Genomic DNA, 26367 nt, shown 5'->3' on the forward strand with positions numbered 1-26367 from the left:
CAAAGTATCCTGAACCTCTATTTTTGTGAAAATATTACCTATAGCCAGTGTTTTCTAAAAGCATTAAGTTATATGACAAAATACTTGTTTTTAAATACATGTATTTATTTTTTTTACTGGTCGTTTCCTACACAAATATCATAATGGGCATACCGTGAGTGCTCCCTGGAGTGCAGAAATAGGAAATAAAGCACGGGTATTAATAACAGGTTGTGCTGTCAGGTCCAAAAGCTCTCCCGGGCTGGGGTGCAGCACAGCCTCAAGTGAATGTTTCCTTACGCTCCTGCCTGCAGTGTCATCCAACACCATTTTTATTTTAATATATTCTCCGTTCCATTTCTTCAAGTGAAAACACGCAGGACTCAAGATGACAGCCAGCCATAATATCACAGCGTAAGGATTTGCAGGAAATGCAAACACAGCTTACGCAATGTGTTATAAAAGATGTTATATGCGAGCCACAAACAATAAAAGTTATAGCTATTTTTAGTTATAAAAGGCAGGACCAGAGTAATCAACGCGAGATAAGTCAGTTATGTTAAATAATGCATTGCGGGCCGGAGAGTGGAATGAATATAAATTATTTCGTATTTTTTACATTTTTAAGGTAGCCTGAATTTATTAATTTATTTTTCTTCCTATGTATTATTTGCTTTATCCTAGAATTTGCCAGCTCTGGTTTTCTTAGAGAAGTTCTGGAAGGTCTCTGGAAGCTTTTGTTGCTAACTCCAATGCCTTTAATACAAGGACAAGGCATCAAGCTAAGGCTACCTTCACTAAAAACTAAGAAAGTTAAACAGCAGTTACCAAAAATCACAAAAGGAAAGTCTAAAACCAGATTTCCCAAGTAATCTTGTTTCCCTTTCAGCTGCGCAACTTTTGGCCTGCTCCAGTTTTGCAGCATTCCCAATTTTAGGGCAGAATTAACCCAGATTTCTGCAAAGGCTTTCTGGTGTAGTGAGGAACACAAAGCAGACCAGCAGAAGTGGTCCCCAAATTCATTCCCTTCCCTCTGTTTGTTACTGGCTTTAGCAAAAATAATGCTTATTTTTGCAACAGAAACCCAAAAGCTTTAAAACATCACAGAGGTGAGCAATACCTAGAACTGTGCTGCACATATTGGAGTTAAACCGACCCTTAACTAGAGCCCACCTCGAGCAAAAAAGGGATGGAGGAAGGCTTTGGGGCTGGGCTGGTTTCTTCCTAACATCGCCAGATGGGGCTCCAAGAGCAAGCCAGCCCCCAGCACTACTTCTTACACTGGCTGTTACCTTCGGATGCACTCATCCCAACATCTGTAAGCACAAATCCACGGCCCCAGTGATCAGCGATGAGCTCCACCACGCGCCGCTCAGCCTTCCCTAGGAGCAGCATTAATCCCCCTCGCAGCGTTTCCAACCTGCTGCTTTGTGTACAAGCAAGCCTGGCGATTACCGTGGGAGCAAGGCCAAAATGCAAAGGAGGAAGAAGCAACTTGTTAATTGGAGCAAGATGATCCAAACGCTGATCTTAAAAGACTGCAAAACCCTTGATGGACGGAGCACTGGAGCCAGAGGACGACGACGCGCGGCCACGCCACCCAGCACCTCTACATTATGCTCTTGGCATACTGAGAACCAGCAAAAGCAACCAAACAGCCAGGAGCAACAGTGGAAACCTGAGGCTGCCCCACTTGGAAGCAGAGCTGAGCTTCACGAGCTTTGACATCCACTCTGCCCCCACGGCACGACAGGGAGAGGTGGGATACGGCCAGGAAGAGCCAACAGCTGCAGCCAGACGGTGCTCCGTGCGTGAAAACCAGCTGGTTGCTCAGTTTTGCTACCTCACATGCCACTGGAAGCAGAGCTGTAGGGTTTGGGGTTTGGTTTTTCAGGTCGTTTTCTTCCCCCTCCTGTTTTTAGGGGGTGCGGGGTGACAGCTCACACATCCTCACGGTGTGCTGCAAACAAAGCGCGAGGCTCTCCCGGGAGGGGAAGGAGGATTTTATTTTATTTTTTTCATTTGTGGTTTTCTCCATACATTTCCTCACTATCTTTTTATATCCTTATCTATTATTTCTGTATCTATTTACCCTACAAACGATGCATGAAAGTTTCAACAAAACAAATTAAACGGAGCTAATTTAGCAGCTCCACCGTTCAATGCGAGGCTTCCAAGCTCATCTCTGACTGTACGAGCTCCCATTTCTAAGGATTTCAAGATTTCCCACAGAAGAGATACTGGAAGCCTGGACTTCAAGAGTGTAGAAAAGATAACAGATTTCTATTAATTCATCTGGTGTTATCTGCTGGATTTAGGAACACCAAACAGATCCTGACGAGACAAACAACGGTTTATTTTCACAGTTCTGGAGTACGATTAAAACCAGAGAGAAGAAAATACAGTTTCATACGAGAAAATCATTTTTTTTTTATGGCTAAAAACCTCCAACCATGCCCTGCAAACAGCTATTATTATTTAACAAAAGAAACGCAGAAATAGATCCCCAACTGCAAACTGAACGGATTAAAATAGAATTTGTAATCTAATAAAGCTGGAATCTAGCCAAGGCAACAGTTCATACGAACACCCTGACAAAAGTTGCCAGAAGCTTTTTTTCCCCATAATTATAAATTATTCAATTTTATAACCTTTTCTCCAGCACTCTGTGAACGCTAGAGCTTGCAGGAGGGGTTTGTAGGCCACTTCTCTGCAATCTCAGGGAGGAGGCACAGCACACGAACGTCTAGCGGGTGGGTTTTTGTTCTGCATTTACATATTAAAAACAAAGAATTTCAAAAAAAAAAAAAAGCCATGAATCGCAAGTATCGCTTTACCTTGCTGCTAAAAAGTTTCCTGAATAATTCAGGAATTTGGAAGGGTAGATGTTTGAAAGTGCATAAGAGAAAAGCTTTCCGAGCAAACTTGTATAATTAAATGAGCATCAGCGGGAACGGTCTCAGACAAGCCATACAAATACCCACTTCCCAGCTCACAGGGGGTGCTGCAGGGAACGATTCGCTACTACTTCATTCAGCCAGCTTCGAGCTGGGAAGAGCAACGAAGAAAATCCACGTTTCCTTGTGGACACATACATACATTCATCAGGAATCAGCACATGCTCAGATCTGTTGCCTCTGCAGGTCCCCAGCATCAGTGCAAGACGTGCTAACATGCCAAAACGTTACACAAACGTTGCAGAGCAGAGTTTTTCCTCCAAAATAATTCTTTTTTACCATTTCACTATCACCACAGTCTCCCGAATTATTTCGTGCTTTCCTCCTTCAAGTAATGATCCAAACAACATATGGGATTGGTATGCATTAAGGGAGAGTGACTCAATTACGCCTTGCTGCTTGCATATTTTATTGAACATTTCACACGAGTGATGAGTTTGAGCTCAAAATTTGAGCAAAAAACTAGTTTAATACATTGGAATACCATTCATAGGGCTAGAACACTTTATTAAAAATCTATATGAATATTTTATATATGAAGATAATGAATATAAGTAATAACGATAAATCTACCAATTCTACTCTATTTTGAAACAAAATAAAATCTACAGCATCAGAGTGAAAAAAAGAAGTGGCTCGAATGCAGCTCAAGTGGCTGCATTTTCCCCAGCTCTAAAAATATTCTGTTCCACCTCACCAGTACCCACAGCTAAAAATAGCCACACAATCTCTCTGCAGTGAAATACCTCTCGCTGTCTTGAGGAAAAAGCCAGCCTTTAAAGTCCCATTCAAAACCCAGATACCTGCACGCCTCCACCAAAGCTGCAGGCACCGATGCTTCCTAACGCGACAGCAGCTGACCATCAGATGGGCAATAAACTGAGGCTGATCTTCATCCATCTGCACGGAGCGTAGCTTATTAAATAGCAAAGGGAACTCATTAATTTCTTATGCAGAAACACACCGGCTAGAATTAAGCTTGCATTTCATCCCATAACAATTACCTTCGCTTTTCTGTTGGCCTGAGCTCTCCGATTTGGCCTTTTCCCAGCGATTCGGAATAATCGCATGTTTATTTCTGGGAGCAGCAACAGTTATGTTAAGCAAGAGGAGCAGCACTACAGCAAATTTTTGCTCGATGCTGTAAGCTAAACAAGAGCTGTCTAATTGGTTATTCACTGAGCTAATCGAGTACGTAATTTTGATCAGTTAATTTTGTCAAAATATTGACCAGAAAAGCCTAAGCGCTGCAGAAGCTGTCAACCCAACATAAATACTCGTGTGCATCTCCCCCCCCGCACGTAAGGTGCCTCATTTTGTTGCACCAGACATTTTGTTTCTTCGTCCTTTCCAGCTCGTGCAGAAGGCGTTGTACCCATTCACGTTCGAGCCCCTTTCAAGTAGCTGAAAATTTAACGCGCCGGCTCCACGCTAGGAAGAAAATTGCCGTGTTCAGATGGAGGCACAGCAAACATTCACCTTTTAAAAAGGCAAAATTCAGGCAGGCTTTGGATTGTGCTCAGCAGCCAGAGAACCAGGAAATTCGTAACATAATGTACATAAATACTGGTAATGCAGCTTGCCCAAGTCCTCTCGCATCGATCCAGGAAGGGGCTCAGTTGCAAGCCTGATTTTTGGAGGATTTTTGGGAGGTGAGACCGAATGCCTGCTACAGCACCTGGTAATAGCCATAGGGGGAAAAAGCAAGCTGCTGAACGGCGCAGAACCAAGGAGACACCGATACACCTTCACTGGGGACCCGCAGCACCTCCGGATGCCCCGCTAGCACTTTGAAAACCACCACAATTTATGAAGCTCGTGGGTAATGCAAGTGTTTATCCGCCAGCGCTTCCTTCCCATTAACCGCAGCCTTTCAGCGCCGAGCAGCACCGCCGCCACACCAAGCGGGCCCAGAGCTGCTGGGGGTGACAAGGACCCTGACCCAAGGCCCTGGTATGGGCCCAGGCCACCCACAGCCCCCTTTTGGGCACCTCCAGCCATGGGGTACTCACCGCCACCTCTCCAGGTAACCCGTTCTGGGTCTCACCATGGAGAACTCCCTCCTCGTACCCAACTCCTGAGGGCCACCAGAGCTGTGTCAGCCCAGTTTGAAGCAGGATCGGGTGCCAGGCAGGGCAGAGCAGGGCCGTGGGGCTGCACAGGGCTCTTCCTACCTGAGCTGTGGGCACCGGGACCACCGCCGAGCCCAGCTCCTGGCACCCTGCGTGTCCCCAGCCACCGCTTCTGCGTCACCCCCCTGCTTGCTGCCTTCACTCAGTTCCTTTACCTCACCCCAACCACTTACCCCAGCAGACACTGCACAACCTTGACACCTCAAGGCACTTCGAGACCCCTCAGAGGGAAGTGTTTTAAGGAAATTTAAACCCATTCTGCCCCTGTGTGCAGGGCCCAGCTCCCAGCCCGCTTCCACGGCCTACAGCTGCCCTCGCAACCACACGGCATCGCTGTCAAGTGACAGCATCACATCCTGGGGCTTAAAACTGACCAGAACCCGAGCTCAATTTTTATCAGTCTGCTGCACTCATCTCTGAGGACCATTTGCAGATTCTACTTGACTTTAGTCACCGCCGCTAACAGTTAATACTCAGAAGCAATAGGCATAGCTACAGTGGGGGTGGGAAAGGCAGGGAGTAAAGAGAGCTTATTTGAAACAGTGCCTAAATATACACGTACAGAAATAGCCTGGAAATACTCCAAGGGCTACAATTAATTCATAAGTATTATGCATTTTATAACTTCTCATGATATGTTGTATAAAAAGACTAGATCAGCTGGAAGCTCCGTGCAATTGGACAGACATTTATGGGGTTTTGGGTTTGTTTTCTTTATGGCGGTCACATACTCCTGCGTTTCTGAGCAACACGGATTTCTGGCGACCAACAGGGCCAGCTCCACGCCGACTGGGAGTGCCAGGGCTCTCCCCCTGCCATCCCACCCCATGCACTAAGTGGCCCCAAACCCCATGAGCCCACAGCTCCCCACTGCAGACCTTCTCCACCACGCTGCTGCAGGGAAGGAGCCCACCGGAGCCTCCAGACCCTGCTAAAGCCACTCGATTTACCCAGACACCTCAATGCATGTCCCAAAAACTCCACTGCTGCCACTCAGGCTGGGTAGTCTTGGCTTCTGTCCCTGTGAGCACAGGCAGTGGGTAAGGACCCCAAGGGAGCCGTGCTACGAAGCTGGCACTGCCACATCACTGCGAGGCCCACCCCCATTCTAGCGTGCTTTTGGTCTTAACAAGCTAGCAACGAGTTTTATAATCCTAATAGGAAGGCAAAACAATAAATATGAAGTTTATGATTAGATAACAGAGTCCCTGCTGAGCTCGGTACTACGAGCAGCACAACCCACACCACCTTTTCCTGAAAGCCACCCTAACGGGAGGTTAAACCATCTGTAAGGGTCCAAGCTGAAGACTGGAAGCCCCAGCAGCACTTCTAGCATCTGTGAAGCGATACCAGTGTCTCAGCTGCGAGTGGAAGTCTTAAAAATACACCTTGTAATAGCACAGCTTCCTCCCTCACGCTGTGTGAGCAACGCTCCCGAGCCTCAGCACACTCGGATCCTGCTCCGAGCTTATTCACCGAGTGCTCGTGGATTCCTTGTGTATTTTGAGTAAATTGTGTGGTCTGCCATAATCCCTCCTACTAAAATTATCCAAAAGATACCCTAATCTGATCCTGGGAAGCGAGGGAGCTTCCTAGCTCCATTTACATCAGAGCTGCAGTGTCTGGAAGTGGCCGTATCCTGCAGGGTCCTGGAACCTGGGCATCTGAGCGTGGGGAGACAGAAATCTGCTGGGGTGAAGGGGAAGAAATAATTCTCCTTTTCTTGTAGCACAGGAGCTACACAGCTGGGTAAAACTACCTCATACTCGAGAGAAACAGGCTGCAGCCTATGGAAAGATTCTCTATATGTGACCTTGAAGCATACCACATGCAAATAAAAGCCGAAGCCAAAAAGAGAAAGCCCAGCGCGCTGTAGTTCGAGCTCTGCTCCAGCACGACGCAGGAGCGAAGATTTCAGCTCATTCTTGCACAATTAAACGCTGCCGAGCAGGAAGTCAGATGGCTCAGGCCCGAGCTGAGAATGGAGTATTTTGTTGAACTTCCTCCCGCAAAGCACATTTAAAAAAAATAACAAACAGAGAAGACAGTAAAAGCGTGACTTTCATCTAAACCATGATACCGATTAGACACAGCAACAGATCAGCCTGCTGATAGACGAAAGGGTGAAACACTCGCCAAACAAAACTTTTATACCTTCCAACCTAGATTTGTACCTGATTTAAATTGTTTAATAGCTGTAGCTAGAACTACAGCCACCCTGAAGATTTTGGTCAGATCAGTTTCGGGCTCTGCCTTCAGGAAGGCATCGTGTCCGTGATCCATCGCGTGTAAAAAGAAAATTTCGAGGTAAATGCAAGAGAGAAGCAGGCGTGCTGTAAGCACATAACTTCACTGCTCTCTTCAGGCCAGGCACCAGGAGGGAAATGGACAGGGCTTCTCCAGTGAACTGAGAGCCCACAGATTAAGAAGCTAAACTAGGACCGAGGCAAAGCAAAATTAGCCTCAGCAGAGGCAGGGAAGCTCCTTCCACCTGATGGAGGCAGCACCTGGCAGACAGGACTCGGCGGTTTGTGGGAGCGATGCTCGGACTCCTCATAACAGCTCATTTTTGTCCCTTTCTTTGAGGAGGCTGAGAAACGTAGGCAAAAAGCCCCATTTCCACGGCTCTGATTTAGGGCCCAGATTTAAGACCCACCGTTGTGTTCCGCATCACTCAGCACAGAAGCACAAATTCCAAATTCTACGTGTTTCAGACAGCTTTATAGGAGTGTGTACGTATATCCCACAGCATAGCCCGTAACCTCTTTAATCCCTGAAATTGCAAAGAAAAGGTTAATCTCCCGTTACAGACAGGTAAACAAGGACCTGTAACCCAGTCACAGTGCTTTTTGGAACAACCACAGAGCTAAAGCAATTAGCAATGACATACGCTATAACGAGAAGGATTTTTAAGATGTTGTTTAACGATCTGATGTCCCTTCCCTAAGAATCTGGCAGAATTTGGGTACTCATTACTCAGCTCATAGTAAACACATTTCACCACACACGAGATATTATCTGCGATAGAAGTTTCTTTTAGAAAATTGGCCCCATGCTTAAAAACCAACCAATTAGCCGTGCCTATGCACTCACTGATGGCTGAAAATAAGGAAAAAAAAAATAAGTGAAAGCTGCAGCTTCCCTTGAGAAACTAACAACCAAACTTCTCCTATTTAAAGGAGTTCCTAAGCGGAAAACCAAGGGGAGAGGCAGTTTTCATACATTCACCGAGGCCAAACGGGATCTCTTTTCCTCCAAAAATGAATGACATGGAATCGTTCACCACAGAGCAGTGTGCCCAGGCTCTCCTTAGTGCTGCGAGAGCTCAGGGTACAGATTCATCCAAAAACAGATGCATCCTTTATTGACTTGTGCACAAAAATACCAAAACTGGTGCTTCCTCGATTTTGCAGTGAGGATGACTTATCAAATATGGATCAAACTCCACTGCATTTGGAGAGCTGCTCCTCCTCCGAGCTAAGCAAGGTCCCTGACAGTCTTCTTGGGACAAGGAGAACGCCGTCACCCCCCGAGCCCAGCCAGCAGAACTGTGACTGCCAGCATTAGCAGTACGGCTCCGAGAGCACCACGCAGGGGTTTTGTGCTTGAAACACTCACAAGGAAAAGCAAGAGACTGTGCTAACCGAGCAGGGCAGCAGCAGGAGAGGAGTCCCACTGTCAGCAGGACCGAGGTGCTATTTGGGGCTCTTCAAAGACGAGCAGGTTGAAGTAGCAGAGGCTGAGTTTACAAGTTCAATTAGTTAGGCAGCTCTGCAAGCATCCCACTCGCTGCTTCCAGTTTTATGGGCTGCTGGAGCCAGAGAAAGTAAAAAAAAAAAAAAAAAAAAAAAATTAAAAAGTTGATCAGGAGCCTTCTGCCCTTGACTTTTCACACGTGTTTGAGGCAGAGGCGTTGCAGAAAGGCTCCTCAGCTGCTGGTGAGCAGGGCACGGGAGATAAAGCACCGAGTTCCCTCCTCCATGTGAGTCCTGCCCAGCCAGCTGCCAGCGCGGGGATCTTATCGCAGGTCAGAGCTACATTTTGAGGAAGCGAGTGTAAGAAGGTAACATCCATTTCCTCCTTTTGTTCTTCACATCGAAAATAATAGTTAGCAGCCTTGATTTCCTTATCTGTTATTCACATTAGCTTGCGCACTGCCTACCTGCGTACAGTAGCTGGGCACAGAACGCATGCTCCAGTGCCCTGCTCTGCAACTCCCTTCCCCACGGCTTTGTCAAATTATTGTTTGTCAAATTCACAATTACTTCTGGAGGGGACAGAGGACTACCAAGGGCAATCTTCAAACAGCCCCACCTTGAATAGAGAAAGACCAAGGGAGAATCACATCCGAAGATGTGCTTCACTCAATTTCTACATAACTATTATTTCAGATGAATCCAAATACTGCCAAACCAGTGGGGTTTTCCTCATTCTCTCTCACACATCTCTGCTATTCCAGCAGGTTCCACTTCAGCAGGGAGACGATCATCCAAAATCCCTCATCAGCTCCTAAGTTTGTTCTGGCGGTGCAGGGAAACGAAGTAAAACTCGAAGTTTCTTGTGCCACCTCATGACGAATCTGCCGGGGAAGAGCAAGCAGGAGAGCCTGCAACGCTGGCCAGGAGCCAAGGAGAAGTTCTGAGTTTGCAGCATGCATCTGCCATTCGGAAACAGAGCCAGAGAACCTCGAAATTTGGTACTTGAGGAAACTCACACTACTTGCAGCACCGAGGAAGCTCTAACCATTTGGGGCAAATATTCACAAAATCATTTTTTATTTTTTTTTTAATTGGAGAGCCAGTAACTGTAGAAATTGATACAATTAATTGCTTTTTTTTTCTGTAGTTAGAAATCCAAGTCCACTCTGCACTCCCATCTAAAGCCCCTGAGCTGCACAGCCCATTGCTCCAAGTTGTTCTGCCCTGGGCAGCCCCCACAGGTGGCCCTGCCTGGACCACCTGGAGCCAGAGGGCTCAGCCGTTCTGGGATACTGTGAAAGTGCATAAAAACGCATGATGCTGGTTATTAATCCAATAGTTTTTGTCATCAACATATACATTAATTACTTTAAAACACCCTTGTGACATTTACAGTTCGCAATTTTACAATCCGTAGCCACGTTACTTTCCATTACAAAAGGAAACAAACGTCTCTCACGTGCATGGACACTGAAGCTCTCTTCCCCACAAAGCACAGGGTAAATCAGCTTTTTAATAGGACTGCTTCAGACAGACAGAAAGACAAAGAATGCATGTGCAAAACAAAAACCCCAAACATTAACCGAAAAAAAAACAAAATAGATTACTTAAAAGGTGCTTGGTTGGAGTTTCATCCACTTCCATTTTCTTACCCTAGCACTCAGAGTCCACAAAGTGGGGAAAAAAAATCTCCTATTGTATGTGAACTCCTCAAGCAATAAGAAATGACAGAGCGTGAATTATGGTCTCTTAATTCGGGGCTGGTTTGGCAGGCACGGTGCTGACAGCCAAGCGTTCTTACCGCATCTAGGAATAAATGCATGCCATAATTCCTGTATTGGAATGTCTTGTTGAAATTACAGCGTTATTTTTAAGTATTTATAATGTAAAAGTGATGAAACACATTCCAAGTACCTAATTATCCCGTACCACCAGCACTGCCTGGAATGCTCACCCATCAATCAGATTTTAGACTAGAGCTAAATAGATCCAGCATACCTCTGAGAAGAATACCTGGACCTGAATGTGTGACTCTCTATTTTTCCTCACGATGTCCCAGATGCAGCAGTTAAAACGCATGTGACAACTGTGCAACAGGCTTCAGAAGCCTGCAGACAACCAGCACTGCTCACTATCGGGCCTCCTTCAGCAGCTCAGACTATTGGGGTAATTATCAGTGTGAATTACCTGCTCATTTTGGCTTACGAGGGATCCTTTCTGCAAAGGGCAACCTTTTCAGTCACCACCTTCCTATTTCTCTCTGAAATCTCTTCCTCCTCCTGGCTATTCTCAGAGATTTTTGTGCAGGGTTTCAAGACAGCAGAAGGCCCCAACATCCAAGCAGCCCCTCCGGGAATCAACAGGACCATTGTATTTCAGCGGTATTTACGAGTATTAAAAGTTAGCCACGCTCTGAAGTGCTCCATGGAGTCAACACCAGAAAAATCACCCACTGTTATATAATGCTCTGTAAGCATCAGATGATTCTCAGCAGCTACACAAGTGATTTATACCTTAATCCAAAAAAAAAAACGTTTCAAGAAAAGTCGCCGCAACAGCAAAAGAATCATAAGTCATCCTGAACTCGGATGTCCAGGCCCTAAGGAATCACAGCAAATATCTAGCTTGGCATTCTTTCCCAGCACAGACGAGAAGATTTTTGTGGGCCTGATGGACTCAAGGTTTGTTTTTTTTATAATTAAGCCCCATGTTTTTTAAAAACCACTCAAAGCAGACAGATGTGAGTTGTTGTTTTTATTTTAAGTTCCTTTTTCTAAGGTTCAGTTGTTTCCTCTCAAACTCACCCCTTAAATATAACAGAACTTTGAGCCACATTTAGTGGCTCAGCTAAAGCAACTAATGAGCGTTACGTAAGATGCCTCTCCATGTAGAACAATCTGTTCCAAAAGTTACCAAAAATAGCAATTCTCTAAACACCGATGTGATGCAATATTTAACCAGTTACTGCACGAGCGGATTAATTCCTCCATTACCAGTTTAAAAAGCCTTCAAATGTTGTTTGCAACCTTACCTAGGCTGGTAGGCTTGATCAGCTCATCCAACAAGTCATAAAAAGGTAACTTCTGGAGTTTTATGTCGGGGTGGACAGGGTGGAGCGCAGATGTGAGGTGGGGGAGTTCCAGTTCGTGTTTAGGTCCCAGGAGCGAAACGGGAAGCAACGGTGACGTGGCGGGGTGGCCATCGTAACTGAGCTGTGGAATGGTAGACGGAGACAAAGCGGCTGGCATGGAGCTCGAGTGCACGCTGGGGATAGATAAGTCTGCAGGCGTCATGATTTTCTGCGGGAACCTTCGCCTATAGAGTTCTTTGATTTTCATTTGGACAGCGGGACTGCAGCCAGCCTTTAACAAATGCAGTGCTTTTGTGAGAAGTTCGTGTTTTCGGCCGTGCTTGTTCCTCCCCGCGTAGCCCAGAAGTACTTGCAGTTCAGAAACTCTAAGGCTCATAACCATTTGCTTAAAAGAAACAAAACAAAAAATTAGTATTCGAGTTACATCATCGTAAACACTAACATTAGGATGCGGCTTAAGCCCGTTAAGCATAACATTTTTCAAGGCACACCACCACTGCTCTTCTCCCACTGATTTTCTGACATGCAATGAAACCAGGACTTGCTCACAGAGAGGTGCATCCACTTCCAAAGTCTGTAACGAGCAATTTTCAAAGGATTTCCATTTGCCATAAGGAATTCAGGACAGCAATACCAGTGAAAAACTGAGACAGGGACAACTTGCCAGTACAAAAAATTAAACTTGTAAACAGAACTATTTCCTAATCAGTTTTCTGCTAACGTCTGTAACATTAATGATTTTATTCGTCTAGCTGCAAGTCAAAAAAAAAAAATCACAGATTGACAATACCCAAGTTTCCAGTGCTTGCACTTAAAAGCAGCGCCAGCCCTTAACTCCAGGACCCTACTTCACTTTCAAGTCCCTCTCTCACTTTTTGCCATGCAGCAGAACTATTCCACACAGGTTCAAAGGAAAGGAGGGAAATGATTGATGCTAAAAAGAAGAAATTATAACTTGAGTCATGTGTAACCCCGTATGACCATTACTGAGTTACAGGGAACTTCTTCAGTTTCGAGCTGCTAACTCCCCTTCTCCCATCAGAGCCACGTGTTTTGTTTTGGATAGGGGAGCTTGGCTTTGCCCTCTGGTAATTAGCATCTTCATTTGCAGCCTTTTACTGTCTCCCAGTATGGGCTAATGAATCAAACTGGTAGGACTTGTAAACTGCTTCACTTCTTCAGGAACTGAGAAAAGCACTATGCAAAGCAGCGAAACCAGCAATCGCCTGCGCGCACTGAGTACTTCCCCGCCGGTCAAGCAGGAGCCAGAAAGTCAGCTTACCAGCCCGGTTTCTATTTTAAAGCCTGTTTCAGCGCTTGATAGTGGCTTACTCACCATAACAAGGCCCACGACATGAGCTGAAATGATATTCCTGCGGAATTTTGGACTCGCAAAACATCCCGTGAGAGTAAGACGCCTACAACCCGTTGCCACAAGCGGCTACCTGGATCTTCTGCGTGAAGCCATTCAATACCCTGAATACTTTGTCATCAATTCCTAAATACTCAGACATGTGTTACTCAAGGTCTTTTGCCATCAGTTCTTACAGCTGAAGTGCCCCTAGTAGGGAGCACACTATCCCTGCTTTAGTGAAAACAGCCTGAAACTCCTACCAGCTCCTCAAACCTCCAGATTTTCACCAAACGGGTGTCCAAAGGAACTATTTCCCTATACTGAAATAGGTCGTGTTATTTAATGGCCCTAGATTAGATGATTCATGTACTTAATGAGGAATGCACCCGGAGAGATTTACCTAACTTTGCCACAACACTTGTGCTCTGACGAACCGCACCAAGAGAACCGAACCGAACCACCGTGCTGCAAGTCCGGGAGCAGCCTCGCTGCAGGCTGGCACGAAGACTTCAGCTCCTCCAGGAGGCTGCTGCCATCCCTTCCCCACAGGAGGCTGCTGACATCCCTTCCCCAAGCCCCAAAAACCTACTTCACACCTCCAACTACGGGCCTGTCACGGAGCCACGAACGGGAACAGCCGAGGCACTCCGTAAGAGCCGCAACGCCTTACTCTTTCAAGACACCTCTGCTACGGGCTGAAGTGTTGACAGCTGAAAGGAAAGTGAAACAAACAGCTCTGAAACACGGAGAGGCACACCACAATGCTTAGCAAATATTGCTTCAGCACAACGAGGAGCTGCAGTGAAGGGCTCCGCCTGTGACCGTCACCATCAAACATCCCTTCCTCGGCAGCCGGCTCCTGGAGCTGCTCCGTGGGCTTGTTTTGCTATAAACTTACAGGTCCCGCTGGCAAAAAAAAAATGCTGAGGAATAAGAAATAATTGAGCTAAGTGAGAAACTGCTGCTACGCCCTGGAAATTCTCCGTTTCTGAAGTTCCAGAAGAGTAAGGAGTCAGCACACCGACAGCAGGGCCCGTGGCGCAGCCAGGCTCTCGAACCAAAGCAAACAAAATTCCTCAGATTTTCCCCACCCTGAAACAGTCCTTGCAAAGAACACAAAAAATGTTGCTTGCAACGGTAGGGGCACCGACAGATGGGTCAATTAGCAACAGTCAATCACAACCAGCAACAGAGCTTTGTGGTTTCGCTCCGGTTTGCATTTTCCTGGCCAACCTCCCCGCCAGGGCAGCAGCCCCCCGCAGGCAGAGCAAAGGCTCAGGAAGCACCAGTCCATACGCTTTTTTTTTTTTCTGCCGCACCTCGTGGCAATTTGAGCCCTTTGCTGGCTGAACTACATCAAATCCACGAGGCGTTTTGCTTCGGGAAGCCTTGCTGGTCCTGGGCGGCCACGGCTCGCTTGGGGCAGTGCAGCTGCTTCCTCCCGATGCCAGGATAACCAGGACGAGCCCCGGCCCTACCTCTGGCTGTTTATCAGCACAGGCAAGAGGTTTGTTTGCTCCTTCCTAATGCTAAAGGAAGTAACAGGCAAAAAAATAATCAAGGTTGGTTCAAGTTAAATCCAGATATCAAAGAGGGAAAGATTTGCAAACTGCAGTTACAGGTAAGGAGGCGTCGTGTCCTGAGTACATCCCTGCTCCTCCAGACATCGCACCAGTGCAGGAGAAATTGGGGCCGTTTGGCCAAGAAAAGGTTCAGCTGCTTGCGTAACTGCAGCGGGAGAACCGGTATCAAAGAAAGGGGGTGTGCTGAGGGAATCGTGCATTTTGGTACCCGGCATCCAAAATTTGGAGGGAGGGTGAGGAAAAGAGGAAAAACTTTCAAGGAGTAGAAGAGCCGAAACCAGCTCTACAGAAACTCACCGCAGTTTAGCGGAGCGCTTTTTTGACTCACTGCACAGACCTTCAGAGGGTTTAGAAGGTAACCCTGATGTGCACACACACACATCTGACATTTCCTGCTCGACAGCACAACACAGCCACGTGCTCCCCACAGACGTTGCGTTAGTCACCAGGATCGCATGGCTGCTTGCAAACACCCCCCCAACCCACAGCCCCTCGCCCAGGGCTCCCGAAGCCAGCAGAGCCCTTGGCTGCCCCGAGACAAGCCACCACGTTTTATTTATCAGGGAGGAGGGCCACAGAAGCATCCCGAGGCCGCTTTATTTCCCCCCGTTCCCAAATCAGGGCCGTGGCTCTCCCTGCCAGGAGCCCAAGCACTTGATCCAGTTGCTGCCCGCTGAGGAAACCGAGCTCATCTGGAGCCAAGGGGGCATCCATCCTGCTCCACGCCTGCTTCAGGTAACCGGCAAGGGCTGAAAGAAAACAGCTTAAGGATGCAAAAGCAACCCACGGGCGGCATCCTTCGTCAGCCACCCACTTCTCCCCCGGGGCTGGCGATAGGAAAGGGCGTTCTGCCCCCAGCTCCTTCCCGCACTGCTACTCCTTCAGTGGCTATACCAAAAGCTCAGGCATGAAAAAGTCCCCCAAATAAAAAGTCTAGAGGTGAGGTTTTTACAAGCCTGGCACACATGGCAGTGTCACTGCGCATTTTGCAGCCCCTGACCCACTCGGAGCAGCAGCATTTAGAGCCCCAGCCACCAGCCGAAAGCTTTCTGGAAGGGGTTATTTCTCCATCGCCAGGGATCAGCCCCAGGACCTACCCGGAGAACTGCAGTGATTTCCGGATGCTTATGATAACCAGAAGCTGTGAACAGGCTCCAAAACGCATTCGAAATATCTGCCAGGACAACCAGCACCATTTGGCTGGGTACCACACCACAGCGTGTGCCTGGAGCTATGCACCAGGTCCCGCACGGCTCCCTAACCATTACCACCACTGCTGGAGGAGGAAGAAAAGTTAGGAACACACCTCGCACCAGTCGGAAGATAGAAAAAGAAGAAAGAACCAGCATTGTTCTTTTTTCTTCCCCCTAACAAAAGGGACTAGGAAGCATTAGATTACTATGGAAATGGTCTTGAATTAATCTCAGCGTGTTCCCAACATCCAGCTGTAAAAATACAGGAGAGTTCCTGCACGCCGTGAACAGGCTCTTTAACCCGTGACATAAATCTTCTGGAGAAGAAAGCTGCGCATGAGCCACCTCCGCTCTCACAGACTGAACTCCTGGGCTCCTCGACACGTCAGATTTGGGAACAGGAGAGACCACGAAGGTAAAAATGTTCCCGTCTTTTATAAAGGCACATCCCCTCACTTCTATCTGCAAGACTTGTGCAAGGAAACTATAAAAAAAAGAAATCAGTCCGCAGAAAAGCTGCAGGAGGGAGTGAAAGAAGCGATTCATGGAAGCTCAAGCGCCTCTGTGACAGGTTGTAACTCCCTGCGTTTGTCTAATGCAACCAAAACACTAAAAGGTTGAAGTCCCAGTAATTCAGGAGGGAAGGGAGGCAAAAGCCCAGAAGAACGGCCGTAAATATGCAACGCGCTGCAGCCTGGAAGGAGCCTCTTGGTTTAATAATGAAAAACTCAGCTGCCGGCCGGCGTGGTGCGCACCACGGCTTGGCAAGGAGGCAGCACTGAATGAATAGGTGCAAACCAATGGCAGGCACAAATTTTATTTGCCTTTTATGACACGCACAGGGAGATAGGGTTTCTTTGGTTAAGCAGCACTCGGTGTTTACCCACTCTATCTGTGCTCATAAAGAACCTTTCACAATTGCGTGACCAGATCTCCACGTTCACCCAGTTGGCAACACAAATCATTTTAATCCGCTCGGAGCGCATCAGTGCGATGATCATACACTGCAAATGCCACCAGCAGGCAATCCGGGCTGTTTTCATCTCCTTTTGTGGGCTTCCTAAGGTCAGGCACTGTATTCAGGACTTTCCCCTGTTCACATATTTCTTCCCATGCCAGTGAAGTGAGTGAGATGCAAAGCTCAAGCTGCTGGGTGTTACTTACCTGAGTGTGCTCCCTCGCTACTGATACACCTGCAGATCTTCCAGCACAAACGCTGTGCCCCTAGAACCAGCTTTCAACACCAGGAACCCCTCTCTGGCAGCGAGCAGGTCACCTGAAAACACCCTGCAGTGCTTCATTTCCAAAGCCAAACATATTTGAAGCCAAAGGGTTTCCAGACAGCCTTTATTTGTCTCCCCCAGCCATTGCTTGGTTTTCATTTTTAGGTGCTGGGGTATTTTTTATATATTTTTTTTGACGTGGTAGAGTATTTGTTATGGTCTCAGAAACCTGACAAACCCTCTAAAAGCCTTGACACACACCCCCTGGCAAATGACTGAAGATCTCCTCTCCATCCCATTTCCCAATGTTTCTGCAAGAGCACAGCACAACAGACAGCGTGCCCGAAATGCCACTTCAATGCTTGTCCACTCAAACCCCAAATTCTTTTAACATGGTACATGTAAAACCCGCACAGCAGCACCCCAACACGCGGGCTGTGCTGCAGGAAGCCTGCCCGATGCTTCCATCAAGTTTCAGTCGGGTTTGATTTAAAGCAAGGCACATTTTTATCTTAATCCGTAACAAAAGTTTTACGGTTCTCAAGAGATTTTATCCACTAGGTGAGCTATATTAGTACGTTTGCTATTAAATAAGATTGCTGACAGTAGTAATCTTCATTCCAGGTCTTGGAGACTCAAAAGGTTTTTTCAGCCGCGCTCAGACTTAATTGTCCCTCGTGTATTTATCCCTGCAGATGGGAATTATTTTTACAGAGCTATGCGCTAGCATAATTTTCATGACAAGTAATTGCAGAAATGCCAGTTTAGACAATCTCTGGATACAAAACAACATGCCTCTCAAGACAAACAGCTTACACCTAAGGCTAATTATGAAGACAATTATTTGCAGCTATTTGGGAGAGGGTCATTGCCAGACAAATTTACTTTTTATTAACCGTGTTCTTATCCTTAACTAAGCCTTCCAAGCGGCTGACAGAAGAGCTAATTCCAACGCAATAAACTTCAGCTGAGCCCAAGCCAGCCGCAAACACAGCTGGCCAAAGACCTGCCTAAACCCAAAGTGTCCTATTCTAACCTAAGGGATAACACAAAAAGCCTACACTGGTAGAAAAAAAAAATCAGAATATAACTTCCACAGCATTCAACAATAGTCCAAAATATTATCTATTCACTTAACCAAAAAAAAAAAAAAAACACAAACCCACACACAATTAGGACCAAGAAGTTTCAGCTTCTGGAAGCCATATGGGACATCAACACGCATTTATTCCTAAACCCAGTGATTTAAGTTAAAAAGGAAAATACACTTTTTTTAAACATCCAATTAAAACAAACAATGGTTACATAAACAATTGGACTGATTGGGGATTTCCAGATTTGAATTACCAAGCGAGGGTCTGCTCGGCTATTGTTTGTCAGCAGAACCCTAGGGAATTAAGCTCTGGTGAGTTCCTAAATATCTCAAATATCTGCCTGGAGCACGTGTAGCTGCTGGAAGTCGAGTCCGAAGGAGAGCTGGGGAAGAATGCACCTGGAATTCAATGAATGCGCTCGCATTGCAGCGAGGATAAAGAGGCGGCTCCCACCAGCAGCTCACAGACCCTCCTCGCAGCAGGCCACGCAGCAGCTTCAGGACTTCCACTCCTGCTCTCGGTTTTATTTGCTTGCAGCAGCTATTTAAGTCTGCGCTGCATCGACAGGCATTATTCCTTCATGCATGCCAGCTAACTTCAGCATCACCTAAGTAACACTGATTTTTGCAATCACAGATGCAGGTTTTCATGCAAGTTTTTTTTTTTTTTTTTTATTACTATTTCCATACATTACAGAACTGCACAGAGCTCTATTCTGCACATGCCATAAGTTACCAGCAAGTGCTGCAGAGTTGGTTGTCCACTGCAAGTTTCATTATTCAGTTAGCTTCATCTGAGATAACACTTCAGGGTATGAAATTATACACATAGATGCCTAGAACAGACTTCTGTGAGCTCCCGTTGTTGTTTGGGGGTTTTCCTCCCTCATTTGCCCAATTTTCCTATGGTATAACACAAGATAGAGGCTGCATCATGACTGACTTTCATACTGACATCTGAAAAAAAGTTTTCATTAGCAACCATATTAAATTTGGATAACGATTTGCAAAATATTGAACAGCAGACTGAAGCCAGCATGTAATTGATTCTCCTTTCCCTTGAAAGTAACCAATCGTGCCCCCAGAGAAGGAAAATTAAAAAACTGGAATAATCCGTTCACAATTCTCATTAAACTAAAAAATAAAAGAAAGCCAAAATGCCATGTGATAAAATTAGCATCTTCTATTAGATTTTAAAGCAACCCTCCTCAGAAAGCTCCACTGTGAGAAATGTGCTCCCAGGGAGGCAGAAAGCACCAGGCAGGATCCGGGCACAGAGCTGAGGACAGCAGCAGCTGCAGCAGCCCTGGCATCGTGCACCATAAGGCAGCACCACCTTGCTCTCACCGAAGGCATCAAAGTGTTTGGTGCTTTCATCTGCAGCCACGTGAGCATACGAGGGACGGCAGCAACAGCAAGTCCATCAAGAGAAAATTGGGAAAAGGAAGCTCTGGAGGAAGCGAAGACCGGGGAAGTCAGAGATCAGATAAAACATCGTGCATGGGGAATGCTCGGTGATTTATCTTTAAAAGATTTCCCTTTCCAAAGGGAGAAACGGAACCTAAAGGAAATAAATCTCCTGACACCAAATACTTACGAAACACACTGCCCAAATACCCTACTCCCTTCTAATACCGGTCCACTGAGGATAATAATTTATTACCACTAACAATTAGTCTTAATTGTTATGGCAGAAATAAGCAGTGGAGCCAAAAGTTCCCACTGTGTCAATAAACTGAAAAACAAATATTCCATCAAGCAATCATACTGGCATCAATATAGTCTTTTTTTCTTAATTAAAAAAAAAAAAAAAGCTAGTGATTCTGCACACGATTCCTTTATTTTTAAAAGTCTCCCATTATGGCCTTCAGAGGCGTACACGGAAAGATGTAAGGAAGCCAAAGCACACGCTCCTCTTTAGGCATATAGCAGTGAGTCGTCAGGACGAATTAAAAGCTTGAACAGTGAGAAATTCTCCTTGTACTGCTCCTTGGAGTATCAGGTAAGGTGCACCACGCAGTGAAACATCAGCTCCCCCGCTCTGCAGGGGCTGCCTAACGCTGCTGGAAGCCGAGGAAGCCTGGAGCTTGTGTAACGGTGCTCCCAAAGCACAGCTCATTGGGAAGTTCCCCTCTGCTTCCATCAGGGATGGATTTCAGGCTTATTCTAGCAAAGGAGGAGAGGGCATCAATCGGGGAATGGTCCAGCACTGGAACAGGATTCGTGACACTTACTGGAGCAATGCACAGGGCTGCACATCCGACCAGCCCCGCGAGTTAACCAGTGAAGTCACTCTCACCCACCTGATGTCCCGTCTCAACAAGGCATCTGGAGAGAAGCAACAGGGTGCCAGCAGGAAAGCTGTGTCTGAGCCACACGTGGCCACCCAGTAACTCCAGAGAAAAGTTTTCCAGAACCGCTGTCAGTCACAGCACAACACGAAACACAAATCACAGGTCTGACGGGTTACAGAGCTGTTGAATGTACACTAAAAGCTAATTTATTCCTAACTGGAGGGACGCATTAACAAAATGAATTATTTATTGCATGCAACAACATGACACAGAATTCACGTTTACATCAGATGGAGGCAGATCAATTCTGAAGTGCCAAAATGCATTTATTACTGTAGAAGCAGAATGAGTCCCTGGCTAAAAAAAAAAAAACCTTATGTCACTCATCCAGACGCAGGTGGAGATGCTGAACTCTGCAGCTCACCTCCTGCTTCCACAACCTCACCAGTCCCTACCGAGCCAGGTTCAGGATCCTGGGTGAGTCCAGTTATCGAGATGTGGATGATTTTTGCAGTGGATGCTCCACCCCACGGTGCTACCACCCCACGACTGGCAGGAATCACGGCGATCCCAGCATGGTGGGCAGCAGCCCACCAGAGCCTGGGAAAGGCATCCCTCTAAAAGAGGCAGGGGACAAAGGCAGAGAAAGCAGGAAGCTCCGTTTTTCATAGCCCCCGCGACGACTGGTTTCTTCCCACTATGAAAAATGCAGAGAGATGATGGAATAATAGGAGAGGAAGCAGACCTTCCTGCCTTTCTTCTGCGTTCAGACGAGGATAAAGAAAAGCTTCAAGTGACACCACCAGACAGCCACAGGCTGCCAAGAGGCATCCAGACTCCTCAGAGAGCTGATCCTAACCCCCAAGCCAACCTCGCCCTGCAGGGTTTGAGGTGCTGTCCTCCTGCTTTCTGGGGATGTCTACAACAGAAAAATGAACTTTTTTGTGTGTTAACTGCATCGTGTCACCTCCAGGCTCGGAGACAAGCATGCATCGCTTAAGAACCCATTAGTTAGCCGTGATTAATCCCAGGACAAAACATTCAGCAGTGAGTTAGAAAGCAAGCTAAGAATACATTCCCTATGCAATATTTTCCTGGCACACACAGCGCAGACGGGGCCTATAGGAGCACTCCCTCCAAAACCATGCCGGTGTGCGTTACGGGGACGCGCCAGGGATCCGTGCTCAGCAGGACGAGGGACACCCCATTTCCCCACACCATCAGTTCAGCACACCGACACCTGCCCCGCTGCTTCCTCCCTCAAGCACTGCATTTTTCTCAGGATCAAAATAAGACCGAACAAAATTGATCCGTTCACACAATAACCCCTGCCCTGCCTGGAACCAAGCCGCATGATGGAATGAAGGGTTTTATAAGCCAAGTTCCAGCCACGCCTATGATCTAAAATACATTAAAACCATCGCGAGTAAACTCCAGAAACGATCCGGCGTTTAACTTGGCTTTCCCCGCGAGAACAGCCAGACTTGAAAGAGCTGCCTAAGAAAACTTTGATAGCGAGCTGAAACTTCCACGGAAATCCTGAGCAAGTGGAAGTGGAGGGCGTGGGGCGGCCCCATAGCACTGCCCCAAAGGCAGAGCTCCTTTGCCCTCCCAGCCCCCAAGCAGGGGGCAGGAGGGGGGGACACTGCTCCAGCCACCAAACCACTGCCCCACCTCATCAGCTGCACCCATCCAAATCCCTCTCTGAGCAGGAATTTGCATATATACGAGCCTTTTGTAGCTCATTAATGTCATCCAAATAATGACTTCCCTATGTCCATGCATTTGGACTCTGCCTGCCCCTTCTCACACACGTGGGTCAGGGGCAGTAAGGAAAAAAAAAAAAGTTCGGATCTCATGGCAAAAGAAGCATCTCCTGGGTTTCAGCCCAGCGTTTTAGTAGTATCTTCACCCTTCTGCCTCCTGATGCACTTGGCTCGGTAACACACAGCTTCTATTTCCAGGTAAAGAAGTTGTAAGCATCACATTATTTCATAACCTTGCTCAGCCTCTGTATCAAAAGAGAAGAGCAGCCTTGTATCAGGAAAAAAAAACAACAAAGGCCTCAAGGAATGAAGCAGTGCTTCAACTAACATTTAGCTCAAGTCCTTCACTGAGCTATGTGAATGTATGCTGGGAAACATGAAGTACGTTTCAAGAAAACTTATCTAATTAAGTGAACACAGGGAACAAGTTCCAACACATCTCTGCTTCCCCTTAAAACAGCTTGGCAACACCTCCGAGTTGTACATATGTTTAAAAACAACAGAATAGTGCAGGTTGAAGGAAACTAGGAAAACCTAGTACTCACACAAACCAGGTATTCTTAGAGCATTATTAAAAAAAAAAAAAAAACGGGCCAGAGATCCTTAGCTTGCCATTCAAAGTTCTTCTATCATGAATTTGTCCAGGTTGTCCAAACCAGAGAGGAAGGTCAGGTGTGGAGTTCAGCAGGGGCTATGCTGGAGCACAGAGCTTAACCCATTTGTTAACGACCTAGAAAACGAAGTAATCAATGTGTTGACAAAGCTGCTGACATTATGATGTGGTTGTAAGGCTGAAGAACCACTGAAAGACCTCAGACCGAAAGCAATCCAACATGTGTAAAGGGAGAGCGATGCCCATGGAGACGGACGGCCCTGCTCTCCATGTGAAATGATGGGCTCTGCCGTGACCTTTCCCACTCCAGAGCAAGCTTCCGGGCCCAAGATAAACAGACAGACGGAAACATCAGCTCAGCAGCAGCCCAGCACACAAATCATTGCCAGAAATTATTAGAAAAAGAAACAGGACAAGCGATAAATCACTATACGCTATGCAAATCCCTGGGTCACCCTGATCGCAAAGTGCAGGTGGCTTTGGTGGGCTCACCTTAAAAAAAAAAATTAAGAAGTTTTGAAGTGACAAGGTTCACAGAAGGATGACAGAAGTCATCTGGCAAAAGCTAAGACTACTCAACCTTGAAAATAGGGAGCGTAGGGATGTACAGGACAGCGATTTATAAAGCCACGGAGCACAAGGAGAGTGGACAGGGATCAGCTGTTCAGCCCCGTTGTTCCACCAAACGGCACAAAGCTCAAACGAGAAGACTTGAAACGAGAAGGGTCTTCACACAGCCAGCAGCAGAACAACAGAAATGCCTGTCAAAATGCTGGGAACAAAAAAACAGCTTATAAAGGTTGGGGAGGAACCTGTACGAGCACTGGGGAAAGCTCTGCCACGGCTTGCCCAGCTCGCAGCCCCCAGCAGGTTCAGAGGACAGAGCCTGGGATGATTGCAGGGAGGGGGGAAATTATTTCTCATGCTCGTCCCCCTTTCACCCTTCCCTAGCCATTCACTTCTGCAAGCTGTAAGGAGACAGCATGGGGCTAGCTGTACACTCGGCCTTATATTCTTAAACTTCTGTTTATAACCCATGCCTATTTTTAGCCATTTCCAAATGACACTGTCAAGAGCTCTCAAAAATGCTACTTCTCAGCTGAAAGAGTCGAGCTTTAGCAACAAAGAGGTAAAAGCGAAAATTAAGAACTGCACGAAAACCTGGGTGTACACCCCTTAGAAAAATATTATCCCAAGTACTCGCAATTCAACCCGACAATAGCTCTGGTACTTGATTAAAAAAATTTGAAGTCCTGCCATCAAGTGGCCTCAGCAGATTCACTGCGGAGATACTGCTAAATCAACATGGAAGCTAAGAAAAAGAACAGCTTTGTTTCTGTTCCACTGCTCAAGTTCCTGCATTTTTCATTTTGGTGCAATATATTTATAGGTGTACCAACAACTCCATAGATAGCCTGAGCAGAGCTGTCTCTAACAGATTTTTCAATAAGCTGAGAAAATCTACACAAATACTTGGACTCTTTCAAAGCCTCTTATTTTGCACCAGGGAAACCAGATACAACATCTGCACAAGAGTGAGATCATTTTGTCAGGGGAGTCTCAAGAAACTCTGTTCTGATCTATTCATTCCTCATACTTTCTCATCCACACAACTTTTTACGGCACACTTCTGCAGCTCAGATTACGAGTTTTTACCTGAACCAAACACATTGTCCCTCTTGGATTTAACCTCTGCTTGCGTGTTTCTTCTGGTTTTCTTAAAAAGTGAGCTGCACCCATGCTAAACTTCCAAGCAAAACCAGGCTCACTGCTATTTCCATCCCACCTTGCATTTTGCCTGCTAGCAAGTGCTGTTTTCAGTCGAAGAGCCTGATTAAGTTCAGGCCCCACTGTACAGAGGGAGCGGAGGAACATCTTGCAGAAGACTATAAATGAGGTTAAGCAAGAGGTTTCGGCTCTGAATGATTCCCAGCTGACCGTCCCACCCTAGGTGATGCTGAATTTCTTTGTGTGGCAAGAGAGTGGAGGCAAGCCCTCTGCTCACGTGGCAAACCAGCCAAGAAGCTGTTCTGAAGAAGCAAAATACGTTTGCCATGCTAAACAAACCTCACCATATCCACAGTTTTTGCTCTGCTGCACAGCCTCACGTGTCATCCGCATCAAGTGATGGATTTAAGATGCTCCTTTTCCTCCTCCCTTAATTATCGTTCTAATTCCTGTATAAATCTCTCATATATCATCTCCCATAGACATAAAGGTCAAGCTTCGGCTGACCTTTGGGCTAGTTCTGTACCAGCTTTGCATTTCTTTGTTTCACTTATGCTGGATGAGCCCCGTAATACTCACCTGCTGCTGCTGCCTGCCTTACTCACGAGTAGACTGAGGCATCTCCTTAGTCTCAGGACGTGATGCTTGTTTGCAGAGGCTCTGCTATCCCTGCAGTACACGCTCAGGGAGGGAAGATAACAGCAGGGACGTGCCATCCCTAATCCCAGCAGGAGAATAAGATTAAGCAACCGGCTGAGAAATTCTTGGATCGATAAAACTGTAGCAGACACAGAAGTATCAGCAAAGGAGCAAGAACAGAAATGACAACAGGAAGGTCCACATCACAGCACTCGGTGAGCAACAGTATAATGTTACCTGGTTTAATTTGGTCCTGGCTGCTACCAAACATTTTGGAAGATTTGAACAAGTGTGGACGAGCCAGCATCTCCCATCCTGTGCATCCTCAACTCTGTACAGTCTCAGTTTCAAAGGTTTAAATATCCTCCACTTTTTGTTTTAGCCCCAAAGCTTCTAAATTATTCTGAAATAGCCACAGGTTTGGCAATGACTGTAGTTGCTCGAAATAGCTTTGATAGCATCGAGTTAAGCTACAATAAAATAAAAACCCTTTTGTAAACTACCAGAAGTCCTTTCTTCTCCTCACCCCCTCCTATCATTTTTACTTGCAAAAGAATCTACTTTTAAGAAGGGCATTTATTTTTGTGAAGGTACTATATGCAATTTTTGCATTGTGAAATCCAGTTTTGTTTCAAAAAGCCCAAATGCACACTTACTGCTCTACACAGAGCTGCAGCAGTGACAGAGCAACCAGACAATCAATACCTGAGCTTGACGGAGGACTCCAAAGCTGCTCGAGCACGTCCCAGCAGCCACCCAAACAACACTATTTCCCTTTTGTCTCCTGTTAAGACCTGGGCAAACATTTCTGATTCTTGCAGGCACGTTTGGGTGTTACCCGAAGGTGAAGTTCCTACTTACTGACAGCACGAGCTGAGGCAGCTGGACTGCAAAGCACACACAGTAAATATCAACAACTCTTCCACATCAAACCACATCCACATTCTTCACAAACTCACGGCTTTCCTGAGACTTTTATTTCTTTTTATGGAGGCCAATAAAGCAGAGCCTTCCTCCAGAAGGG

General features: G+C 46.4%; 1 protein-coding gene across 4 annotated transcripts in view; it reads right to left on the reverse strand.

The window, feature by feature from the left end:
* PIAS1 (protein inhibitor of activated STAT 1) overlaps positions 1 to 26367 on the reverse strand; it is a 53050-nt gene that overhangs the window by 21593 nt on the left and 5090 nt on the right. For 2 of the 4 annotated variants that reach the window (XM_068695249.1, XM_068695247.1), the window contains exon 2: positions 11798 to 12242. In XM_068695249.1, the coding sequence (XP_068551350.1) occupies positions 11798 to 12242 (445 nt within the window). Of the gene's footprint in view, positions 1 to 3739; positions 3852 to 3940; positions 4022 to 11797; positions 12243 to 13807; positions 13921 to 26367 lie in introns of those variants that run through there. The other 2 variants (XM_068695248.1, XM_068695250.1) reach the window with 2 other exon arrangements.

Source organism: Anas acuta, chromosome 12 (assembly GCF_963932015.1).
Source record: "Anas acuta chromosome 12, bAnaAcu1.1, whole genome shotgun sequence".
Classification (NCBI taxonomy): domain Eukaryota; kingdom Metazoa; phylum Chordata; class Aves; order Anseriformes; family Anatidae; genus Anas; species Anas acuta.